This window comes from Mustelus asterias, chromosome 23 (genome assembly GCF_964213995.1).
Source record: "Mustelus asterias chromosome 23, sMusAst1.hap1.1, whole genome shotgun sequence".
NCBI classification, from domain to species: Eukaryota; Metazoa; Chordata; class Chondrichthyes; order Carcharhiniformes; family Triakidae; genus Mustelus; species Mustelus asterias.
Window position 1 is genome coordinate 32,390,595 of NC_135823.1, and position 26,986 is coordinate 32,417,580.

At 42.1% G+C, this 26,986-nt stretch overlaps 1 protein-coding gene across 1 annotated transcript in view; it reads right to left on the reverse strand.

Moving 5' to 3' along the window:
* The window catches only part of ints1 (integrator complex subunit 1), a 101,165-nt gene that overhangs the window by 17,091 nt on the left and 57,088 nt on the right, over positions 1–26,986 (reverse strand). The window contains exons 28-38 of the mRNA XM_078239863.1: positions 24,127–24,225; positions 22,170–22,294; positions 21,612–21,866; positions 19,207–19,366; positions 13,093–13,233; positions 10,862–11,042; positions 9,810–9,933; positions 7,748–7,878; positions 7,194–7,281; positions 4,726–4,973; positions 1,483–1,615 (exon numbers count right to left, since the gene is read on the reverse strand). Coding sequence (XP_078095989.1) covers positions 1,483–1,615; positions 4,726–4,973; positions 7,194–7,281; positions 7,748–7,878; positions 9,810–9,933; positions 10,862–11,042; positions 13,093–13,233; positions 19,207–19,366; positions 21,612–21,866; positions 22,170–22,294; positions 24,127–24,225 — 1,685 coding nt within the window. The remainder of the gene's footprint in view (positions 1–1,482; positions 1,616–4,725; positions 4,974–7,193; positions 7,282–7,747; positions 7,879–9,809; positions 9,934–10,861; positions 11,043–13,092; positions 13,234–19,206; positions 19,367–21,611; positions 21,867–22,169; positions 22,295–24,126; positions 24,226–26,986) is intronic.

Below are 26,986 nucleotides of genomic sequence, written 5' to 3' on the forward strand. Positions count from 1 at the left end.
GCTACTCACATTCAGCAAACCAGTCAACAAGAAGCAGTGGGACAACAGTAATATACGTTTGAACTGAGGGCAGCACACCACTGCCTCTTTCTGCCAATACAGTAGGAATAACGTAGACTAGATGCAGATCTATTAAGTGTTAAATGATCCAGGTGATGCACCAATTACTCCAAATAATCAGTTTAACCTGAAAGCGATCCTTTGCTATAGAGAGCTAAATATTTAAGCTGCAATAAAATTATGTTACATTTAGAGCACTAAAGAGGGTAGCTTGTGTCAGGAAGTTGGAATGAAAAGAAAAGAATTGGATAAATAAGGAACTGATGAGCATTTGCCTGCACTGAGGGTTTGTGAGATGCAGATTAGACTCGCAACAGGGTAAAGCCGATACTTTGCCAGTTAAGTGGAGTCTAGCTGTCTAGGGGTCCATGTCATCACTTCAGCCAGTTTGCAAACAGAGTTTTTTATTCTTTCAGAGTCAAGCAGTTGTGCCAAAGTCAGAAGGAGCTGTCTGTGTTAGGCCTGTGATATTCTACTCTAAATTAGAAGATGATTTTCCAAAAACAAGCTACAGGCCTTGTGTGGTAACTATTTGCTGGATTTGGCCCATAGTTTTAAAACGTACGGGATGTTGTTTTGGGGAAGGTATTTAGTTGGCGCTTAGGAAAGTGGATAGATTTATATTGAAGGGTAATTCAACTATACTGTCTGGGGCACCATTATTGTATTTAATTGTCAATGTTGTTATTTACTGTTGTCTTTCTTGCTGTGTGTTTTAAAGTTTAATAAACGTTTTGTTATTTGAATAATTTACAATAATACTGACCCCCTTTCCTCACCAGGTTTCATCTCTTTTCTCACATTTTTCCAAAGCGCAAACATGAACTGTTAAGAACTGGTGTTCCCAAGTTTACCATCTGGGATTTGGGATGCTTTCACATTGAACATCAGCAGGGTTCATAACACTTGTTACATGGAGCATTGTATTCGATAATTTATTATAACCACACTGACTGAATGGGCATTCTTTACGAACTTGTTAATGATACATTTTCCTCAGAGAGGTGCATATCAGAATGTGCTCTTTAGCCATTGTTAACACCGCACTCTGTAAAGTGCAGTATTTCAAAGGATATCTGTTTTTGCAATGTATTCCAAAGGCTGCTCTAGATAAACTTTATTTTATTCAGCAAGGAATGTACTGCCTGAAATGGTGGTGGAAGCAGATTCAACAGTAATATTTGGAAAGGAATTGGGTAACTATTATATGAAGGTGAAAAAATAGTTGGGACTATGGAGAAAGAGCAGGGAAATGGAGCTACTTGAAGAGGTCTTTCAAAGTGCTGGCACAGACACCCTGGACTCCAGTGGTCTCCATCTGTTCAATATGATTCTACGAAACCCTCATCACTGTGACACTGATGTTGTTCATGCTGTAAGGTGCAGTGCCTAAAGAGGAAACCATTCCTGAACACTTCATACCTTGCAGGTACTTCCATTAGCAGTGCCATCACTGCTCAGCACAGAATCCGGGAGATTGACGTGGCGGATAACCTCTGGAACATGGAAGTATATTTGAAGCAGTAGATTCTGACAGCGCTTGCCCATCACACTGCTGCATGCATTGAGGAGGAGACGGAAAAATATCATTCAATAATTGACCATTATAATTGTCTTAACTAAACTGACAGGGTTTTTGTATTATATACTAAAAAGAATATAGCCTGATTCACAACAGGCAGTATTTTAAATCTACAGCAGTCCAAGAAACAATGGTTAAATAGGTGAAAGGAGGCATTTGCCATTTTGTGGCTGTAATTCCAGCATTCTGAAAACCCACCATGTCACCTCAGCTAGAAAGGAAAGTACCACTTGGATTATGAATCCAGATAGTGCTCCCCATTCATGCGGATAAAGACAATTCCCTACTCGAGCCATTGAATCCCTACAGTGCAGAAAGAGCCCATTCGGCCCAAAGAGCCTGCACCAACAACAATCCCACTCACGCCCTATCCCCATAACCTCACGTATTTATCCTGCTAGTCCCTATGACACTAAGGGGCAATTTAGCATGGCCCATCTACCTAACCTGCACATCTTTGGACTGAGAGAGGAAACTGTAGCACACGCAGGCACGGGGAGAACGTGCAGACTCTGCACAGACAATGGCCTGAGGCCGGAATTGAACCCAGGTCCTTGACACTGTGAGGCAGCAGTGGTAACCACTGTAGTGCGCTAACTCTTGGAGTCTGACTGAAGAACTGTATATTAAACCAAACACGTTCTGCAACTCAAATGTTTCCTGCTGTTTAATACTGAACAGAATTAAGTATTTAGAAAAGAACTGCAGTTATGCAGTAATCTACCTTTAGCACTGAAGCATGCAACTCCCAATTCCATTAGTCTATTAATTTGCATAATCCAACATCAACTCATTAATTTGTTCTTTGTACAGTTTTTCCTGTTATTCCACAATACAAGTTTCCCACTTATGGAGCTAGCAATGAGTGCTACCTGTTTACTTGTCACAAATACATACGCACTATTACACTAGCAGCCTCTGCCTCCCCCCAAATGGAAGTGTTAAATTTAGAAATAATGAGATATAGCATTCATATTTCTCGCATTTATCATTTAAATCCTTTGACACATTCAGACATGATAATCCTGTGTGAAGTTATGCTTCTTTCAAGCACATAAATTGACAATTCTTCAGAATAAAGTCACATTCAACTTTCAATTAAAATTTTAATTGAACACGACCCTAGAATCAATCTTTACTCAAAACCCCAGTGGTCAAATATTGGGTGGATGTTGATAATTTATTGCCTAATTAAACATTACATTCTGTAGATTAAGATAATGCATGTCTCAAGTTTGTCACTACTTAAGTTTCTGAAAAATTCATTTGAGGAAACACTTAATGTTGTATGCCTTGCATTTGTGAAAAGCTGCTTATCTTTCCTATGCCTCTGCAATCTTTTTCCCTGCCTGTCCAGAGATCTCATGCTGGGGTACAGCTCCCTGGGTGCCCACAGTGTTCCTGTACCTCATCCAATTTGTCAATTTTCAATTTAACAGTGGTAGCACTCTCACCTCTAAGGCAAAAGGTTGTGGGTTCAAGCTCCACTCAACAGATATGATAAGCGTGTGTGGTGATAGTGTGCTATTAATATATTTTATGTTTAAGGGAAATGTTTTGAAGTTCAGTTTTTTTCTACAGGCAGTCAGTAAATCTGGGGGAATGCAGCTCAGATGCTGGCAGAGCAGGATAATTATTCATTTTAGCCATGTTGTGTTTACTAAGATAGGGCTAATGGACTTTTGTTTACAAAGAAAGGTCCCCTGGGGGATTTGATTAAAGGAATGGGATGTGGGTTTAGGTAGGCAGGATTAAGTGATGATACAATCAATGGGAGGAGCTAGGTTATCAAGCAGAAAAAAAACAGCTTTCAGTTCTGGCTGGGGTTTGTTTGAAAACAGAGGTCTGCAAGCTGCTCTGAAAATCAAAATCTCTCTGAAAGCTTCGAGACTGTGTATACTCCTTATACCAAGTTGCTATCTGTATTTAAAGTTGAATTTTAAGTCAGTTGGAGAATGTTACTTATTTGGAACTGAAACAGTCATAAGTTAGAAATTGAAGTTATTTCCTTTCATTTTTTAAAATATTGTTCAATTGTCAATTATTAAGCTGTTTCCTTTGTTAGAGTTATATTTAAACTGCGTCATGAGTAAAGCTTGTTTTGATAAAACATCCCTAATTTGTCAGTGGAACTACTTATGGATTGGAGCATCCTATCCTTGCATTTATGGCAAAATAGAAAAGTTGTTGGAGTCTGGTCGGGTTTCCTAATGTAATTTTGGATTCTGGTCCAGGACCCTAACACACGTAATCAAGGCCAACACTACAGTACATTACTGAGGGAGCGCTGCATTGTCAGAGCTTTCAAATTAGATGTTAAACTGAGGCTCCCTCTGTCCGCTCAAGAGGACATAAACAATCCTGTGATGCTACTTTGAAAAACAGTTAGGGAGTTCTTTGCGTTGCCCTGGACAATATTTATCCCTCAATCAACACTGCAAAAAAAAAGGCCTATCGCTATTACATTGTTGTTTGTAAGACCTTGTGACCTAATTCAATGCCACTTTTCCTATAGTGGCTACACTTCAATGAATGCTTCATTGGCTGTAAAGTGGTTTGGGACTTGAAAGGTGCTCTATGAATGCATGTGCTTTCTTTTAAGTGTTCCTAGATTGTGAACTTGACTGGGAAATTCCACCATAGAGGACGATATCACAGGCTGTGCCCAATTTGCTGGATATATCAAGGCCCCCACTGCCAACCTACACAAGACTCCAAAGAAAAATGACAAGCAGCCTTTTCAGTTCTAGAGAAGAGAGTGAAAGTCAGTGCTGTCGAAAACTAATATTACTGTAATCAAAACATGAAATGGGCCATGCAATGTCTCAGTATCTGCTATACAATGTTCCAAAGTGTCCTAGGTATCCACTCAGCACCTAAGGAATGATTATTTATCCCTAACGTGTGGCACTCAACCAAATGCTGTGGGTACCTTCTGATATAGTGTGTCAAAATGAACTGTAGCAAGTCATTGTACTAAATATTATGTGGCTCTTTGGAAAGTTGTACAAGGTGAGAAATTAATGTCCGTGTACCAGACTATCAAATGGTCAACAACATGAACACTTGTTTTTTATATTTACCTGTCTCCCCATTGTTTGATACAACTGATCAAATACTCGGTCACTTTCTTGACGTTATCCAAATTACCATGACAACAGCTGAGCAGCAAAGGGAGCCGTGACTGGATGAGGGTCCCCGTGACATCCTCATCAGATTTCTTAGCATGTGACCCGTTTCGGTTTCTCACTTCAGACTCTGAAAGAATGATATCCACCAGGCTGATGAGTTCCGCCTTTTTCAAGTGCAGGACATACTCCTCGGTGTGTTTCTAAAATAGCAGAGTAAATACATGGTAACTACAGACCCAAATCTGATAATTACGTTGAGGCACACCAATGATACTTGGCCCTGATTTTACTGGCATGGCAGCCCCGAAATCAGGATGGGCGAGGCTCGCAGAACGGAATTCCCTGTTGGCATTGGACGCCATCTTACAAGCCTTGGGCGGCCGTGCCAGTAAAATCAGGGCCTTTGTTGGATGAACAAGGAGAAGAGCTGTTTGTGGGAGTATGCTGTGTGCAATTTGGCTGCTGTGTTTCCTACATCATAACAGCGACTATACTTCATTGGCTGTAATGCGCTTCTATACAAGTTTAACACAACTTCTCTGTTTTTCAATTCTATTCCACTAGAAATGAATCCAAGTTTGCTTTCACTTTTCATGGCTTTTAATTTATCATTGTTGAGACAGTCAGAAAACTACTTGCACAGGGCCCGATGCTCATCCACAGTAGATTAATGAGACTAATGTTCATCTGTAGGTCACTGATAAGTCACACGCTACAACAGAAGGTTCTCTATCATTCAATTGAACAGCGATTTTGTATCCTGCTAGTAATTAAGTAAAATATTCCAAGGCATGGTGGATGTCTGTCTAGATTTTCCTGGTAAGAAGTTTAACAACACCAGGTTAAAGTCCAACAGGTTTATTTGGCAGCAAAAGCCACACAAGCTTTCGGAGCTCCAAGCCCCTTCTTCAGGTGAGTGGGAATTCTTTATATCAGATTAATTCCCACTCACCTGAAGAAGGGGCTTGGAGCTCCAAAAGCTTGTGTGGCTTTTGCTACCAAATAAACCTGTTGGACTTTAACCTGGTGTTGTTAAACTTCTTACTGTGTTTACCCCAGTCCAACGCCGGCATCTCCACATCATAGATTTTCCTGGTCAAGGGTGTTATAGGATATGGAGTTAAGATACAGATTAGCCATGATCCTACTGAAGCAGGTTTGGCATGTTGGATGGCCTGCTCCTTCCTCTGAGAGATTTTTCTTCTCACTGCGAGTGGCACCTATGTACAAGTTACAATCTTGCTGCTGGAATTTCAAGCTCGCAGTGCAAAATGGGAACATTTTGCAAAATACCATATTCCAGAATTGCTTCCAATTGAAAGGCCAGTGACCTGAAACCTTAACTCTGTTTCTTTCCAGAGGTGGTGCCAGGCCTGTTGAGTACAGTGGAGCCCTGTTGTAACGCGCCCCGATTTAGCGCGAAATCGGATATGACTCGATGAATCATTGGACCCTTTTTTTTGCCACTTCCGGTTTAGTGATTTAGCGTGACCCCAATTTAGTGCGACCGCGATAACATTTTATGGACCCAAACCATCGTGTTACAACGAGGCTCCACTGTATTTTCAGCATTTTCTGTTTTTGCTTCCACTGGAGGTTGCTTCCAGGTTATGTCCAGCAAAAGCCAGCAACATGGGAACACAGGAGGCCATTTAGCCTCTCAAGCATGTTCCATCATTTAAACAGTAAAGTAAAGTTTATTTATTAGTCACAAGCAGGCTGACGTTCACACTGCAATGAAGTTAGTGTGAAAATTAGTTGCCACACTCCGGCGCCTGTTCAGTGTACACCGAGGGACAATTTAGCATGGCCAATGCACCTAACCTGCACATCTTTGGACTGTGGGAGGAAACTGGAGCACCCGGATGAAACCCATGCAGATACGGGGAGAATGTGCAAACTCCACAGACAGTCACCCAAGTCGGGAATCAAACCTGGGTCCCTGGCACCGTGAGGCAGCAGTGCTAACCATTGTGCTACCATGCCGCCTTAAAAGATTCTTGTCAATCTGTATCTTAATTCTATCTACAATGCTATGGTTTCATATCCCTTTATCTAACAAAAATTGTACTGGTCTCATTTTGAAATCTTTAATTGATCCGCAGCAGCCTCAACGGCTTTGAGGGGAAAAAGGTTCAGTTTTTACAGTCCCTTGTATGGAGAAATGCATCTTGAGGTCATTCCTGGACAGCTGAGCTCTAATTTTAAATCTATAATGCTCCGAGATTAATCCAGTGACTCTGTATGGCTGGCAGAACGTATTTTTCTACTTAAACAGATTTAATCCAGACCTCTGAGAACAGACCCAACAATCTACAAAATCTCTACGGTTCACCTCTCACCAACCAGCGCACTTTCCAATTTCACTGTCAGTGATCTGAAGACAGTTACTGGCCCACGCCATCCCTGGTGAATCCTACCTGTGGAGTTCTTTGGTCACGTCCTTGCCAGATTCTTGGAATGTGCACACAGGCCCAGAGAAAATCCAGACACGCTGTGGGGTCAAGCCTGCAATTAAAAAGAAAGTAATTCAGGCAATTGTCACCAGAAAGAAGGGAAGAAAGAGAAGGAAAAGAGATGGAGAAAGAGAGAGAAACAACCACTGCACTAATTGTTCACTTTACTGAAGAGTTCCTGAGAACAAGGAATATGTTATGAAATTATAACAACTGGGACAGGTCAGGAAATCAAGTGACTTTTTTTTTAAAGAGACTGACCATGGCAATTGTCTCTCAAGATTTGACACTGTTCCACCAAGCTTTATTTAGCACCCGTGTCCATGGGTCAGTGCCTGTGTTCAGGCATCTGTATCTGCATGTATTGTACATTTGTTTGAAATTAACTGACAAAATCACACACTATTTAAACTTTCACTTCAACCACACAAGTGTCATAGCCATTGTTCAGTGAGCCCAGCTCCCCTTTTATCTGCCTGCACCGTCTCACCCACTTGAGCACTGCAGGTATAACTCACCTGAGCTCCCCATGCTTACTCAGCAGAATGCTAATGCATCGGTGCACTGTGGTCCAGTTTGACTGGTGGATGAGGACAGCCAGAAGGTAGGGTCGGAATGAAAGCAGCTGCAATCCTAGCTGATCCGTCACCTGGAGACAATGCAGAGTTTAGTCATATTAACAAAGGCCCAAAGATAGCTTGTGTCCTGAGTATCTAACAACACAAAAGTTACTTTTTAAAAAACATTCATTCGTGGAATGCGGCATCACTGGCTGGGTCAGCATTTGCTGCCCATCCCAAATTGTCCTAGAATGGAGTGGTTTATTCGGATATTTCAGAGGGTATTTAAGAGTCAACCACATCACTGTGGATCTGGAGCCACGTGTAGGCAAGGCCAAGTAATGATGGCAGATTTCCTTCCCTAAAGGAAATTAGTGAACCAGATAGGTTTTTACGACAATCGACAATGGTTCATGGTCATCAGTAAACTTTTAATCCCAGATTTTTATTGAATTCAAATTTCACCATCTGTGGTTGAGATTCAAACCAGTGTCCCCAGATCATTACTCTGGGTCTCTGGATGACTAGTCCATGACAATACCAATATGCCACCACCTCCCCTTATTGAACAAGGTCACAATTTAAAACTTCTACCATTTTACCCATTCATTCTACTCTTAATACAATGACAAATTCACTTTCAAAATTAGTGTGATCACAAACAGACTTGATCAATATTATGTGATGGCTACTTTCACATAACAATGGGATGTTTATTTTGACACTCCATTCGATGACCTCCTGAGATACTGAGTGTAGACAGAATGCCAATACGGTGACAGCTCCTGGGATTGTGGGCTGGTTTTACTGGCTTGAGGATGGCAATAGTTTTGGAATGGCACTAGATTTCTGGGATTATCCCAGTGCCAATGATGTTGGAGGTGAGTATGGTGAGCCCTCATCCAGCCGTTTGGCATTGGTTCTTGAGGAATACTGGGTAGAGTCACTGATCCTGACGACCTGTTCAGACCTGACTGTCAGTGCTGAGCTCACCTCTTCAGCAGTGAAGGCAGCTGAAATGATAGTGTGTGTGGAGTGGCTTTCTGCAGAGAGCTTTTCTCACTCAGTGCTTATTTTCAGTGGTGGTTGTTGCCTTTGAGTTTTTAGGGCACAGGTCGCAATGGCATCTGCACTGACCTTTGGTACCTTGTGTTGGAGTAATGAAGGTGAGAAATCCTAGTTTTCACATGTTTCTCTTAATCTATCCTCATCTACACTCTTGTTTACAATAGGATGTGACGCTCATTAAACTTAATCAGGTCACCATATTATCCATACGATACAAAATGTATGCAAAGAATTGGGTGAATCTTGTGAATCTCCCAGGGATGAACTGGGATTGAGGGTCAGGACTAAAGGTGAACAGAGTGCACTGCACCATGATAACAACTCTGTCAAAGAATATTTTTAGTAGCAGCAACTCACCATTACACAGCATCCAGTTATAGAGTAGGAACTAAAATATTTTAAAATGCGTTCACTTTCTTCAATAGAAGTCACTTCATCACATACCTTAATGGAGCTAAGCTTACAGGACCACCCTTCGCCAACGTAGACGGATGGGTGACTGAGAGCTGAAACGCCAGGTTTGGCCATGTTTCTGCTGGCAGCTTGCAAATGTTCACAATGGTCAGCTTGCCCATCTGATTGCAATGGAGAACTGTAAACTGTCTGATGGTGGGATTTCTTCAGCCTCAGTGATCAGGTCAGCTGGATGTATGAGGTCATACCACAGCTTGCATGACAAATTCTACATAGGAATAGGGCCCAACACTAGATCTGGAAAGTAAGTGGGAAGCAGATTCGATTCCCCAGCACCAACACCCTTTAATTTGTTAATCACAAAAACTTTCCCCAACTGGCTTGGGGAAGTGCGAGCTCAATGAATGCACACAACTGACGCAGAAACATCCAGGGTTAATGACTCTGCTGATGTTCATTTAGTTAATTAGGCGTGGCTGCCAGCTCTTTGGTGTATGATATAAACCCTTCAAGTTTCTCGTACCTCATTAATTTTTACCTTGTGATCGGCAAACAGAAGCCTCTGTTGTTGGTCTGGACAGCAGGAAATGACCTCGGGGTCCAAGAGCTCAGACCAATCTATAAACAGCCCTGACGCTGACACAGGCTTCAGCTTCTCCACACTACATAAACAAAAAGAGAAGCAAAACTGGACATAAGCTGCAGACTAACATGGAGGTATCAGAAGGATTTATAATTAGCAGTGTGGGGAGGGTTCTGGACGAAATGGTCTATAACAATGGCTAACACTTTCCCAGTGAATCAAACAAAGTGACCTACAGGGTGAGATGTTGTATCACTTTGCCTGCAAGGAATATCAGCTTCTGTATCAGTAGACTGAACACTGGAAATCTAAAATAGAAATTAAAAAGACTGGAGATTGCAGTATTTGGAAGAGAAAGGTTAATGACTAGGATGGGGTACCATCAGTTTTAATAAAGGTTGCCCACCTGAAATGTGTCCATTTCTTTCAGCCCCTGATGAACCCCCGTGTCTACATCCAGCACTGATGTTGCTGCTTCTAAAGCTGGAGATTATAGGCCCCCATGCACACGAAACTAGAGGTGTGGCAATTTTCTCAGCTGGTCGCCCTCCAATTGGGAGCAGTAACAGGCCTTGAAGTTGGGATGAGCTGGCCTCACTCAGAGTGGAAAGGGCAGCAATTTTAGTTAAAGAAAGAGACTCTCAAATCTTCAACTCTCCTCAGTGCCAGCAGCTCGAGGACCAAGTGTTGATTTGAAAAAGATCCATCGTTTTCTGTGACTGTCAGCTGGTGAAGGACTTACCAGAGTCAGCAACTGTACTGCTATCTTGAAGTGGGGATACCAGTGCCTGCAATGCAAACCATCAGCTGGAGGACAGGGTGCTAAATAGCTCAACACCGTGTCCATAAATAAGCTTCAGCCTCCCATTTCTTACAGTGCTGGACACACACTTCTCACGCTCAATGGTGCTGACTAAACAGCCTCAGTTCAACCTTCTGCGTTGGCCATTCATCATAACCTCCAACCGCACCCTCATCCATTCCCCACATCGTTTCTCTGAAGCTACCTGTCACCGTCAATCTCCATCTTTATTCCTGACTCCTCTCCTTCCTGTTGAAGAAGCCTGGTTATCAGGGCCACTGGATCGGTACCAGCCTGCGGTGCCTCCGTTTCCGAGTTGACAGTGAGGATAAGAGTCAGGAGTTCCTCCAGGTAGGGAGACCGCATCTCGATTAAACCCTTCAAAACTGTTGGATTGAGAGAATTTTGATGAGGTAATATTCATTAACAGAGCACAAATAAAAAGAACAGAAAGAAGAGTATTAATTGTTGAACCACATGCAAGGCACCAAATATAATTTAGAGAGTAAGCCATTACTAGTGTTAAGAAATAAAGAGCATTAAGTCTATTTTAAAGACAATTTTGTTCATGTATTTTCAGTGTTTTATTGCCTACACAGCAAACAAAAAGGCTAGGAATGAAAGACAAATAAATCCTCCTCGCAGCAGAGTGGCTAAAAACATTACCCATTGTGCTACTGACCCAGAGACAAGACAAATTGCATCAGATACTTAACACCCATAACATTCTTTGATTTTAAATTAATAACATTTTACACATATTTTTGGCCTATTCATCTTTTCTCTTTTAAAACAACATTCTGGATTTATTACACAGACACACACGTGTATATATTCTATATTTTGTATATATTTGATTTATATTTTGTTTTCAGGCAGAACACCCCGATCTTTTGTTCGCTACATTAGCTGCCTTCCACATTGTTAAGACATGGCTAGTTTCTCCAAGGTCTCTTTCCTGTCTCCCTTTGTTAATTAGGCTCAGCTGTGCCTCTAAATTGCATAGAATTATTGTGCATTTGATTTGGTTACTAAATCCGATAGGGAAATGAGAAATTTCTTCACTCACTGAGTGGTTAGAATGTGAAACTCACTCCCACATGAAATAGTTGCGGCAAATAGATGCTTTCAAAAACAAAACTGGATGAGTACACATGAGAGAAAAATGGAATAAAAAGACATGTGGAAAATTTGAGGTGAGGAAGGGAATGGGAGGCGACTCCTGGAGTACAAACACAAGTTGGACTGAATTGCCTTGTTCCTGTGCTGTATATTCTCCATACTTCTGGTTATCACGGTATGGTTACTTTTAGATGTGATGCATTAAGGGCCCGAGGAGCTGTATTTCACATCCCGGTCTAGTTCTAGCAAGCAATCAGATGTATAAGCTAGAGCAAGGAATAGTTTGGAGTTAGTAATCAGAATATGGTTCAATCTGCAATTATCTTTATTTATGATCTATGATTAATCTGTTACTGGACTAAGTGATGCAAGTTCAAGTTCCACCATAGAGGTTTGAGAAGGAGTTCACAGTTTAAAAAATATCTAGAAATAAAAACTGATGTCACAAAGCTGTCCTTTAGGGAAAGAAACGTGCTCTTCTTACCTGGTCTGGACCTTATTGATTCCATTCCCACACCAAGGTGATTGGTTCTGATGTGGCCTTCCCAAACATCTCTTTGTTCATAGAAAAGCCAAAGAAGAGATGGGGAATTCTCTCTGGTGACCTTGGGCTAATACTTGCCCCTCAATCAATGTCACTAAAACAGATTATCTGGTTATCACATTGCTGTTTGTTGGAGCTTGCTCTAGGAACTAGAGTCCCTACAGTGCAGAAGGAGGCCATTCAGCCCATCAAGTCTGCACTGACTCTCCAAAAGAACATCTTACCCAGGTCCACTCCCCTATCCCCATAACCCTGCATATTTACCTTGGCTAATCCAACTCACCTACACATCCCTGGACAGAAGGGCAATTTAGCATGACAAATCTACCTAAACTGCACATCTTTGGGCTGTGGGAGGAAACTGGAGCACTCAGAAGAAACCCACACAGACACGAGGAGAACGTGCAAACTCCACAGTCACCCAAGGCCAGAATCCAACCTGCGTCTCTGGCACTGTGAGGCAGCAGTGCTAACCACTGTGCCAAATTGTACTGTGCAAATTGTCTGCCATGTTGCCCACAGTACAACGCTGACTGCACTTCAAAAAGTGCTTTATTAGCTGAAAGGTGCTACATACATGCAAGATCTTTCTTGAATTCAGTTAGCCAGCACACAGCAGGACAAACCTGGGACTCCTCTGATCTGTATTAGGCAATACATTTATCATCAGTTTTAACTTAGCTGCTGTTGATCTAGAACTTTAGTTCCATCCAATTACTAATTCGGTACCAGGTAGGATGCGTATGGTATGCATGTTTCTAAGTCCATACCTCTTGCCTTTAGCTCTGGCTCCACATTGCACTTCTCTCCAGCTTTCAGAGCCGATATTATTCCCCGCACTGCTGAATCAATCAGCTCCTGGTCCTGCCGATAGGTCAGATGTTCCGCCAGGTGCCGGAAACCAGCTCTTACTGTGGAAATATAATCCAATATGTATTGTGAGCCTTAACACAAGAGTAACACTGCAAGTAACAAGAGAAAGTTACAAGCTGAGGTCTGTGGTACAGAGAGCACTTGTATTGATGCTATCAGCCGAACCCTTGCTTAGGTTGGGCTTGTAACGTTATGAGATATGTCAGATTGGGTGAGATGCAGTAAGGTAGGAGGAAGCTCAGGTGGAGCATAAAAATGAGCTTAGATTAGGTGGGCTGAATGGCTTGTTTCCATGCTGTATATTATTGGAATCTCAACTACTAGTTGGAAATAAGGACCCCCACATACTTAATACAATATGACTTTATTTAAACCATAAAGGCCATTGCAGGATCAGTGACTCAGCAACTGCACTGCGAGGCACAAAAGTATATTGGCTAAAAAATATAGCGGTAAGTGTTGAGGTTTTAAATATCTGGACATTGCAAGGGATGCTTTTTGAAATTGCTATCTGAAGGATCATGTCTATTCAAAGACCACTTCTGGAAAGGTAACACAAACTTTCCAAATAGTTTTAGATTCTATATTTCTCTTATTTAACACCTTTGGATGAACTCCCTGGCTGGTTTATTGGGTTTAAAATGCTACCTGGTGCAGCTCTGCACCACACAGACCAGACAACTAGAGGTGCCTTTTCTGAACTATTTGGAGTTAGCTGATTGCAGCGAGGGTAACAGAGGATTGCTAGAAATACCCTTGGTCTTGGGAGGAGGAGCAGCAGGAAAGAAAGTGAAAGAGAGATGAAGAAAAAAAGAACAGCCACTGTTCCAGCTTCAGGCGTTTACCCTATCTATACCATTAGATAAGAGCTCATGGCAGAACATCAAGTGAGGTTATGCCCGAGATTGGCACATTACTAAAGGATCAAGAGCAAATGAAGGACCCTTTGGTAAGCAAGGGACCCATTTTGCGTTTTGTCCTTAAGGGTACAAACCTGTAGAACTTTGCTCATAGTCTTAACAGATGCCACAAACAGCCTGGTCTTGTGGTTAAACACATTGATTACATTTAAATATGAACTTTCTCACAATTCAAGCACAGTTAAATACAAACCTATCTAGAACGTAACCATGAGAGGCACATTATATGATTGGTTAACCTAACCATCAGCAGCGCCTGCTTGAACCACTGATGAAAAATGTTTAGAGAATATGAATCTTTTTGATACTGACTGCATGATCTGGTACAAAATGTACAAAGGTCACAGAACGTAATGTAGCCAGAAAGATATAACCAGGGTGATATTGTAACATGAGATAATTAAGTCAGTTGATCCCAATGTCCTCAGCGTTGATCTTCTGCAGTAAAGCCCCACGGTCTATCCTGAGGGTACTACCTATGGAAATTTCATTTAACATTTAATAAATTTGCGTTACTGGCACTCTAGGACATCTAGGACACTCAACTTTGACAGCTTTAGCTCAAGATGCTCTCGCCTCTGAGTCAGAAAGTTGCGGATTCATGACCCACACGAGACTGGAGCACTGAATCTGGGCTGAGACTCCCAGTGCAGTAGCAAGTGCTTCACTGCTGCAGGTGCAGCCATTTGAATGATATTTTAAACCAAGGCCCTGTCAGGTGAACATAAAAGATCCCACAACAATATTTCAAAGAAGGACAGGACACTTTTCCCAGGTTTCTTGCCCAATAATTCTCCTTTAAGCAACGCCTTAAATAGATTATCTGGTCATTATAATGTTGCTGTTTTGTGGGAGCTTGCTGTGTGCAGATGGTCATGGTTCCTACATTACAACAGTGATGGGTTTCAACTCAGCATCTTGCTCTCATGCCCACATGTCTGTCCTTGGCCTGCTGCAGTGCCCCAGTGAAGTTCAACACAAGGCTGGAGGAACAGTATCTCATCTTCCGGTTCGAGTCATAGAGGTTTACAGTATGGAAACAGGCCCTTCGGCCCTTTTTTTTAAACCACTAAGCTGGTTCCAATTGCCCGCATTTGGCCCATATCCCTCCACACCCATCTCACCTACGTAACTGTCCAAATGCTTTTTAAAAGATAAAATTGCACCCACCTCTACTACTACCTCTGGCAGCTCGTTCCAGACACTCACCACCTTCTGTGTGAAAAAATTGCCCCGCTGGACCCTTTTATATCTCTCCCCTCTCACCTTAAACTTATGCCCTCTAGTTTGGACTCCCCTACCTGGGCACGATGGGCACGTTGCAGCCCTTGGGACTCAACGTTGAGTTCGGAAGCTTTAGACTGTGACCTTTCTCCTTTATCTTAAATCCCTTTTTAAAAATATTCCATACATGTTTTGCCTCGATGCGCCCTCCCAGTACACCAGGCCCATCTGTCTTTTGTTCTTGAAGTTGCTTCATTTTGTTATAATCTCTCACAGCCACACTTTAATATCTAACACATCCTCCCTCTCTTCAGTTCTGTCAAAGAGCCAACTGGACTCGAAACATCAACTCTGCTTTCTCTCCTTACAGATGCTGACAGACCTGCTGAGCTTTTCCAGCAGCCTCAGTTCTTGCTTCAAAAGTACTTAGCTAGCTGTAAATGTAAAGCACTTTGGGCATCCTGAGATTGCGACAGATAATATAAAAGGTTAGTCTTTTTTCTTCATTCTTTCATTTGACATGGACTATGTCCTCTGTCTAACATCACACTAAAACGAGCCAAGACAAGTCGGAAGGGTGCAGGCGAGAAAGGTTGGATGAAATTATTTTCCATAAAACCACATTCTTTGATACCCGATTTCAAATTTTACGGACTAAAAAAACTGCACGTACATCCTGGGCAAATGGATTCGCCAAGATCAGAAAGGGACAGACTTCCGCAGATAGTATTTTGAGCCCAATTAATTGTAAAGGAGGGGTTGATGTGCTGTGGAAAAGCAGTGCCACAAGTACAGCAAGTGACCTAGCAGGACCTGGGGAAGCTGCAGTCAGTGACCAGAGTTGCTAATCGGCAAATTTCCCATTCAGTTTTACTAATTGTTGTGTCTTTGTGTGTCTGAGGCTGACAGGAAACCGAGTTATCTGGCAGCCCCCAGCTGGCTGTTTAGAAAAAGTGGGCTGTATAGAAGCTGATTATTTTTTAAATTCTCCTGGGATGGAAAGGAAAAGGTGGAATTCCCTCTTATTAAGTCATTCCTGCCCACTTCAATGATCTGGGTCACTCAGTTTGTCACGGTTCAGGGACAGCAAGTCGGCATTCTCCACTCCACCCTCCCGCTAATGCCGCTCTGAGACTGGTTTCCAGGAGACAGGCGAGGGCAAACCCTTCTTTTAACATCCCCTTTCTCCAGAGGGAGAGCACCAAACCTGCTCCGCCATAACGACCCAGACAAGACACGGTGCTGAACAGAACGGGGGAAATGGCCAGCAGCATTGGTGTTGGTGCGGGGTGAGGACCAGGCCATTGCAGAAATAGAACACAGCTTGCAGAATGGACAACTTGTGTAAACAAGCTCGTTGTGGTTCAACAGGGACAGTTTATCTTCAATTCAACAGGTCCTGTGTTTAATTTCCACTTCAGAGATTTAAAGATAAAATCCAGTCTGACGCTGCTGTGCCAGAAGGGAGTGCAGAGCGCTCCCTTCCGGCACAGTGCTGTCTTTTGGATGAAACATTAAACGGGCTCCTCAGCTATCCTCTTAAGCAGCCATAAAAGATCCTGGAGCAGTATTTGGAGCAGAGCAGAGGAGTTTTCCTCTGGTCATTGATCAGATTGCTATATGTGGGATCTTGCTGTGTGAAAATTGGCTTCTGCATTTCCTATGACAGTAACCATGCTTGAGGACTTTGTTGTCTGCATTGCACCTTGGCAAGTCCTTCTGCTATAAGAATGCTGAATAAACACAAGTTCTTTTTCTTACATGAACATACGAATTAGGAGCAGGGGTAGGCCACTCGGCCCTTTTGAGTCTGCTCCATCATTCAATAAGATAAAATTTAAAGTTTAAATATAATGGATGATCTGATTGTAACTTCAAGCCTACATTCCTGCCTCCACCCTTACCCACTGGGTAATCAAGAATCTATCCAGCACTGCCTTAAAAATATTCAAAGACTCTACTCCCACTGCTTTTTGAGGAAGAAAGTTTCAGAGACCCCTGGCCCTCAGAGAAAAAACATTCTCTTCATCTCTGTCGTAAATATGCGACTCGTTACTTTTAAATGGTGACCCCTAGTTCTAAATTCTCAAGAGGAAAATCCTCTCCATATCCACCCTGTCAGTTACTCACTGGATCCTAAAGATTTTGATCAAGGCACCTCTTACTCTTCTAAACCGGTGGATACAAACCTAACCTCTCCAGCCTCTCCTCAAAAGACAACCTGCCCGTTCCTGGATTAATCTAGTAAACATTCTCTAAACTGCTTCTAATACATTTACATCTTTCCTTAAATAAAGAGACCGATACTGTACACAATACCCCAGATGTGGTCTCACCAATGCCCTGTACAACTGAAGATTAACCTCCCTACTTTAGTAATCAATTCCCCTCACAATAAATGATTACTTACTGTACCTGCATACTAGCCTTTTGTGATTCATGCACCAGGACGCTAGAACCCTCTGCACTCCCTTACCATCTAGATAATAAGCTTTTTTATTCTTCTTGCCAAAAATTGACAATTTCACATTTTACCCATATTATGCTCCATTTGCCAGATTTTTGCCCACTCACCTTACCTATCAATGTCCCTTTGTAGCCTCCTTATGTCCTCTTCATAATTTACTTTCCTACCTATCTTTGTGTCACCTGCAAATTTAGCAACCATACCTTCAGTCCCTTCATCCACGTCATTTATATAAATTATAAAAAGTTGAGGCCCTAGCACGGAACCCTGTGGCGTATCATTTATCAAATTCTGCCAACCAGAAAAAGACCAATTTATGCCAATCTTATGTTTCCTGTTAGATCTTCTATGCCAATATGTTACCCCTTACACTTGTGAGCTTTTATTTTATGCAATAACCTTTGATGTGGCAACTTATCAAATACCTTCTAGAAATCTAGGTACAGTACATCTACCAGTTTCCCTTTGTCCATAACACGTGACTCATTCAAAGAACTCCAATAAATTGGTCAAACATGATTTCCCTTTCACAAAACCATGTTGACTGCCTGATTGCTTTGAATTGTTCCGAGTGCCCTACTCTAACAGCTTTAATAATGACTTTTAATATTTTCCCTATGATAGGTTAACTGGCCTATAGTTTCCTGCTTTCTGTCTCCCTCCTTATCTGAATAAAGGAGTCACATTTGCTATCTTCTAATGGAATACTTCCTGAATCTAGGGAATTTTGGAAAATTAAAACCAATGCATCAACTATCTGACTAGACATTTCTTTCAAGATCTTAAAGTGAAGTCCATTCGGACCAGGGGATTTATTAGTGCACAGACCCAACAATTTGTCCAGTACCACTTCCTTAGTGATTGTAATTTTCCAGAGTTCACCCTTCCCTTCCATTTCCTGATTTACAGCTATTTCTGCAATATTACTTGTATCCTCTATAGTATAGATAGATGCAAAGTACCTGCTTAATTCATCTGCTATAGCCCTACTTTCCATCACCAACTCCCCAGACTCACTTTCTGTAGGATCAACGTTCACTTTGTTAACTCGTTTCTTATTTAAATATATATAGAAACTCTTACTATCCATCTTTATATTACCGGCTTTCTCTTGTACTCTAGTTTTTCCCTTCCTTGTCAATCCTTTTGACATTCTTTTATATTCTTTCCAATCTTCTGGCCTGCCAGTCGTTTTTGTACAAATATATGTATTTTGTTTAAGTTTAATACCGTTTTTAACTTTTTTAGTTGACCACAAATGATGTTCTTGCTATTGAGGAACATGGGCAAAGAGTCAGGGTTCAAGACAAGTAAGGCAATTAATTAGTGGTTAGTTGAAGCCCTGAGCTTTAAAAAGGTTTAAATGTGTATTAGCCAGACATGCAGAGATGATACAGTACTGTCGGCCATCCTGTGCTTCAGCGAGCACTGAGCAGCTAGGGATTTCAGTAACGCTCGAAGTGGGCCCTCCTCCACCGCTGGATTCTCCAACCACGTCCGCATCTGCATCACCACGTTGTAGAATAAGGACACAGCGGCAGAGTCCTCTGGCATGCTCCTCTGTGAATCAGAGAAAACAAGGCATCAGTTTTTTCAAAATATACAAGCACGCAAATTTACTTGCATAAAGAAACACATCGTTTGGTACAAAGAAGGTTGGGACAGAGTACAGAATAGTAAACCCAATGGCGCTGCCCAAATTAACTGGCTCATATTGGAAAGGGTACGGAGGTGGCAATCTGCAGCATTAGGTTTTTCCCTTTACTCCGCATGTTTCAGGTCCCAGTCTGACACACAGATAATGGCTGCATGAACAAAGTACCAGAGAACCAGTACTGAAGGCTTCACCATCTGTAAGGACTGAAGTATCTTCTGACTGCAAAACAGGCCAAACAAGTTTACAGCCCCAAGCTGTCCAGCACTGCTAAGTATTCTCGGAGTGGTTCACCAAATTCTATTCGCGAAACAGATGTCCGACTTCAGCCAGCTACAACCTGCATAGACAACTAAGCAGCATTCTGCTGGGGAGTGGAAAAAGAGAAGTCTGGAGTGAAGGAGTTGAGCAGAATTATTTGGCATTAAAATATTAGATATTTAAGAATACGCTTTCAAACTTCGAGTCACCAACACTTTGGGAGGGTTTGCTGAGACCTCAGAGGTGCTGAAGATATGCATTAGCCTTATCTAAACATTTGTACTGTTTTCATTCGAGTCTTTCAGAAATTGGATTGAGTCTCTGCAAATGTACCAGTATTGCAGAACTCCCAGACTCTGAAAAGTTAGAAAATCACTGGTTAAAACTCCATCGCATTGCTGTAAAACCTAAACTAACTTTTTCATACAATTCAATAGCGCAAAACATATAAAATACAGAAAAGGCATTAGCTCACATAGTTTCCTTCCACGGATCCACGTATAATCCACACTATTATTGACTGCTCCATAAGTAGATAACTACTCATGGAGAGCCTCATACACTCCTGGGACCCAACTGATAATCCTGCAAAACCCCAAAGCAATGATCCACCCAGTTTCAAGTATCAGCCATGGTTCAGTGGGTAGCACTCTCACCTTCTCAAGTCAGAACGTTGTGGGTTCAAGTTCAATTCCAGAGATTTGAGCACAAAATCTCAGGTGACATTCCTGGTGGAGTATTGAGGGAGTGCTGCATTGTTGGAGGTTCCACTTTTAAGATGAATTGTTAAATGGAGAGCCTGTCTGCCCTTTCAATTGGGCATCAAAGATCCTGTGCCATTATTCAAAGAACAGGGGAATTCTCTCTGGGGTTTTGACCAATGTTGATCCCTTAACTAACGCTGGTAAAACAGATGATCTGATCATTATCTCATTGCAACTTTCAGAATTTGCTATGCACAAATTGGCTGCCGCTTGCTACATTACAATAGTGGCTATATTTCAAAGAATCTGATTGGCTGGAATGCACTTTGGGATGTTCAGAGGTCATGAAAGGCTTTGTATAAATGCAAATCTTTCTTTCTTCCTAGCATTCTGTCAAGGTGAACAATCTACCTGGAGCAACTCGGTCAATTCACTTCATATTCTTAAAAATTTCAACTTGGGTCAGTTCAAAGACCAACATTTTGGTAAAGAACAACAAGCCTTTTGATCATCTCTGATAAATTCATGATACCAACACTGTAAAGCAAACATGGGGCACCCAGATGTATTATCAGCACTGTATGCAAGGACAGACACAAGGACACTGACAACATTTGATGCTCACACAAAATATATACATCCTCACATATACATGCACATACGCAAATGTATACAACTAGAATTCATTTGACACTTACAATGCAGTAAAACATTCCATTTTAGTAGATAATAGGACTGATGACGAAAAGCTTGGTCAACAAGGTGGATTTTAAGAATTGCCTTAAAGGAGAATGGTAGAGAGGCAGAGAGTTGATGGGAGGCCATTTCAGAGCTCAAGGCCTAGATAACTGAAGGCACACCAGCCAATAGTGGAATGATAAAGATCAGGGATGCGCTGTATGCTAGTGAAATCTCAGTGTTGTGAGGCGAGAGGAGATTATAGAGATAGTACAGGTCAAGGCCAGGAGGGCTTTCAACACAAAGAAGAGAATTATAAATTTGAGGTATTGCTGGGCCAGCAGCCAAGGTAAGCCATACTCATGCAGAACATGTACACAGTAATAATAACTATCATACCACGGTGTTAATATGGACAAATACTCTACCTACATACATAGTTGCATATCTTCATATGCACAGCCCAACAGTCAGCTACAAACATATCAATGTCTGCATGCAACAATACCTGATACTGATGGAGTTGCCTCATTAAGGGACAGGAGATGACATAATTCCTATGCATGGACAACACAAAGGCCCCACTGTGTGGGGAATTCAGCAGTGCAGAGATAGCTTGAAGCAATCGGATGGCAATTCCCATCTCCTCCACCTTTCCCTGGTAGACTTGGCTCAGTTCCTGGGCCAGAGCGTGCTGCAGCATCAGAGAGATTGAGCGTGTGTTTGAGGTCTTCCACCTTGGGTCAGGGTTCATGGGGAAAAGCTGAAAGAAAGACCATCATGGTTACAACATTTGACAGGCAGGAAAAGATCAGTTGTTCAATCAAGACTGCCATACACCCAATGATGGCCAGACCATCGTGACTAAACATTTCTTCCCACATGCCCCATCCTCTGCAATCATGTAATCTCCGACAGAAGTTAAAAAAGAGAGGAATAAAGTACAGTATCAATAAAGGAAAAAAACAATTGTGAACATCCTTTCTGACTTTCTAGGGTGATTGAAACCAGATCAGGAGATCACATAGTGGAAGTGTGTTAGGTTTCAGTCATGCTCTTACTCTACCTGAAGGAAAAGACTAGCCAAGTCTTCATCTGCTCCAATTACAGGAATCTGTGCCGGCCTTCGAATCCGGATGGGGCACTGTGGTGTTGTGTGGCTCGAGCTCTGTCTACTCAGGTCTGCATTTTCTGGGAAAAGGTACAAGAAATGTTGATAATAAACCACCGCAGTCATTCCAAAAATCACTTCCAACAAAAAGAGAACTTTCCCATTGAATTAAGGAGAATGTTTGGGAAGAGCTCTCCCCCCACTGACTGGATAAGTAAAAGCATTGCAGTATCTTTGGATAAGTAAAAGCATTGCAGTATCTTTCAGGCTCAATGCCATATCAGTCCCTGGGCCTAGACAATGCTGAGTTAGCTGATTACAGCCACACACTGGGCTTGGGCCATTTTGGTTCCTGCTCACCCGACCCCCAGGCACTACCCACTGAACCTCACACATTTCCCTTCCTATCCCTGCTCACCGATCCTCTCTCTCAACACCCATTCAGCCTTTGGTTACTAGCCATGTATCTATGAAGTTTAATTTAAAGAGGTACCACAAATGCATTCATCAACCTGGTCAAACCTCTGGAGGCTTTGTGGATTGTGCTCCAAAGAATTAGACTTCGAAGAAACTTCATTATAACCCCCATCTCTTGAGTGGGAGATCTGAAACACCTTCATAATCTGGACTGGTGTCAAGCAAGGCTATGTGACAGCCCCCATGTTATTTACAATCTACTTGACAGTGGCTATTAACCTCATCAAAGGTTAGCTGCACTCTGATCTTTGACCTCCATTCCAAAATTAAACTGACCATCATAGACATACGTGATCTATATTTTGTAGATAACTTCAGTGTCATTGCCCACTCTGCAACAAGTTTGAAAGCCACTCTCTATCTCAATTCTGCCTACAGGAAACTGAGCCTGCCCCCAAATGTCATCAAAACAAAACTCATTTCAACCTACACCTGGTCAACCAAATATTCCACCTCCCATAAATGTTCAAGGAGAAACTCTGGAAAATGCTGAACATTCCCCATACCTTAGTATCTACCTCTCTCAAAAGGCCACCATTAATGAAGAGATTCAACACCAGCTCATCTTTCTGCAAACTACAGCAGCGAGTGTTGTCAGTGTTTGACAACAAAGGCCTCAGTAGGTCAACAAAACTTCCTAGTGTACAGAGCAGCATTCGTCACCACACTCCTGTAGTGAGACTTGGACTGTGCATCAACAACTAGAAAAATTACATCAGCAGTGCCTCCGCACATTCTCTGGATTCACCGAGAGGACAGTTGAGCAAATGCTCATGCCCTTTTTGAAGCCAGCTCCACAAGCATTCAGGCAAACTCCTACAAAATCTACACTGATGGTCAGGACACTATGTCCTGATGCCTGAAAAGCATCTCCCCCACCAGGTTCTGCTGTTTCGACTCTCAGATGGCCAGGTTCCACAGAGAACAAAGGAAAGCTTCAAAGACATTCTGAAGCTCTCCTTGAAGCATGGCAGCCCTGACATTAATAACTGGGAGGAACTTGCTACCAATCAATCAAAATGGCAATAACTTGTCCATCAAGCTGCGTCGTGCTTTGATTCCAACTTCCTTTATGAGACAAAGGCAGCAGAGAAGGAAAGAAATCCCACAGCTTTGTGGAACATCCTGCCCCATGTGCTCAAAGATCTGTAGGTCAAGATTGACGTGTTTAGTCCTGTGAAGACCCACAGTAGAAACACGCAATCCTCAGTAGACCTCATCCTCAAATCGGGGAACAGCCGACAATGATGATGATGCCAATCACAAATGGGATAAAGTTAATCCTGGAGCTACAAGCACTGCAGAAGCATGAAAAAGGAGAGATTTCCGATGTGACGATGGAGTCCCCTTATTATAGATAAGAGAAAACTATGGAAACTATCAGCAGGGAATTGAGACTGAATACAATGCAGAAGAACTCAGCTGTAAGGAATACCTCTGTTCGGAGGCAGGGATGCAGTGAGCAGCGTGTGGAAGGTGCGTCCACCAGTCGCTCCTCTCTCATGTTGAACTTCCACCAGATGTGCCATATAGTCTACAGTGAGAATGACAAGAGAATTAGAACTTGCCTTTACAACCATTACAAAATCAGTGTAAGAAACGTCTGCAGGCCAGGCAGTTTTACATAAGCATCATATCTGGTGAACTGTATCCTGGGTATCATTGATAATAAGATACTTGAGGTTTTTGACTTTACTTCAAGTTTGTCATATATTATTTGACGATTGGACTTTCAATCGACTGCAACCTGACAATTTCCTGCTCTTCCATTCTCCAAGTTACTGGCTAAAGTTACTGACTTTGCCGGGCTAAACAAAGACAGACCTGTTTCTATAGTTCCTTCCACAACCACAGGAGATCCTAAAGCAGTTGACAGGCAATGTACAGTGCTTTCAAAACGTAGCCATTGTTATAGTAAATGCAACAGCCAATCTGCAATGAACTAAAGACCTAATAATCTTTTTTAGTGATGCTGGTTGAAGGTTAAATATTGCCCAGAATAATACTGGACAGAACTCCCACTCAAAGAGTACCATGGGATCTTCTACAACCTCAGAGGGAAAATAGGCCCTCAGTTTAACACCTCAGCTGAAAGATGACACTTTTGACAGTGCAGAAGCTCTGAGTGTTGTATTGGAGTGCCAGCCTACATTATGCGTTCAAGTCTCCATATTAGGACTTGATCCACAACCTTCTGATGCAGAAGTGAGGGAGCTATTCAATGAGCCATGGCTGACACCAGTGGCTCCACAGGACTCAGATTCCTTCAAGGCCTGTGCCCACAAGTGCATTATTCCAAAGGTTACTGAATAGAAACAAAAGGTTGGGAAGTTGACCAATTTATACCTCCCCAGACAGGGATGGTGGAGTCAATCATAGCATCCAATCCACCGTAAGATCAGCTAACTCAGCACTGCTGCTCATTGCCTGATCTGTCAGGGTCAGTATCTCACTGGATAAACTGGCAACTATCTGGAAACTTGGTGCAAATTGAAAGTAATTGGCAAAAAAAATCCAGCAGTGAGCCGAGGTCTTAATGCACAGTGATCGATGCTGAGCTGAAATGCACTCCCTGAATGGGTGGTGGAAGCAGACTGAGCTGTAAACTTCAAAAGGCAATAGACATATACTTGAAAAGGAAACATTTACGGGCTACAAGGATGGGCAAATGGGACTAACTAGAAAGATATTTCAAAGAGCCAGCAGAGACCAAAAGGTGGGCCAAATGGCCTCTTTGTGTGGTGCTGTGATTCCATAATAGGAAACAAGATGTGGCACTGTGCTCATTTCTTTCACCCTTCTTCCCCTTTGAGATTGATGTCCCAGTGGTGGTACACTTGCTGTTACTGACAAGCAGAATAGGATTCAAATCCTAGAAACGTGTGGCTCCCTATGCTTCAACTTCTGAATTACATAATATGTTAAACAAAATGTTTTAAACGGCCGCAATAAAAGAAAAAACATTGGAAAAATTCTCAGCAAGTCTGACAGCATCTGTGGAGAGAGAGAGAGAGAGAGAGAGAGAGAAACAGAGTTAATGTTCTGATGAAGGTCATCGACCTGAAACATTAACTGTATTTCTTTCCCCACAACTACTGCCTGGCCTGCTGAACATTTCCAGCATTTTCTGGGTTTTTTTTATTTCCAGCATCGGTAGGATTTTGCTTCTGTAAAAAAAAAGTCTGCATTTTTTAAAACAATATAATTGTAATTTTCTGAAATTACCAGGCTAGCACAAGTCTATCGCCAACAACAAAAAAAATTAAATAATGACTGGGAAATTTGCTCCCTTGGAAACAGGGGGACCAGTGTGAAACTCAGTCTGAAAATTAGAACATACATAAATGAATAAAAGCAGCATAAGTCACTTAACGCTGGATAAGCAGTGAGCATTGCCTTTGGGTATCTGATGCAAACAACCAGCACAGCAAGACCAGAAATAATAGCATGTTAAATAATCGGGAATTAAAAAAATATAATTCATGTTCCAGTGTCATAAAGAACACCGCAATAAATTTGTAATTTTCCACTTCTGAATCATTCATCCTTCATTTTTAATTACCATCCATTATTTTGAATTAGAAGTATTGCAATCATCCACTCCCCTGTGTCGTCTGCTTATTACAACTATCCATTCAGTAACACCATCTAATTTAATCACAATGACTGTGCTGGATACAGCAGATGGTCCAAGATGGATTACTGAGGGGCCCATGCAGTCCCCTGCTAATTTTGGCCTGATACATACACAAGTAGGGTGAATAGCAGCCAACACACGACAACAAGCACCTTTTGAAATGCAATCTCCTGATCTCAGCAAGTTGAGGGACCGCAAATGCCCGCAGCCTCTCTGGTGAGAGAGAGGGGGATGAATTAATAACAAGAGCAGCCAGAATTACTTCCCTCAGCCCCAATAGATGAGCTCTGCTGGACACACACCTTTGTAGCTGCATGGGGAGGGAGGATCAGTGGGTAGCGCTCTCCTCTCTGAGTCAGAAGATCCCGGGATCATACCTCACTCTGGAGACTGGAGCACGCAATCCAGGCTAACACTTGCAATGTAGTACTGAGGGGTTGTTGGGGGTCAGATGAACGGTAAATCAAAACCCCATCTGTCCTCTTTAGTGGGCCATGATTTGAAGAAGAATGTTGTGCTGACCAACATATATCCCTAAACTGACACCACCTAAACAGATTTTCTAGTCATTATTCTTTAATGTTCGTGGGGCTTTCTGTATGTAAATTAGCTGATGCATTTCACAACATTAGAAAAGTGACTACACTTCAAAAATAGT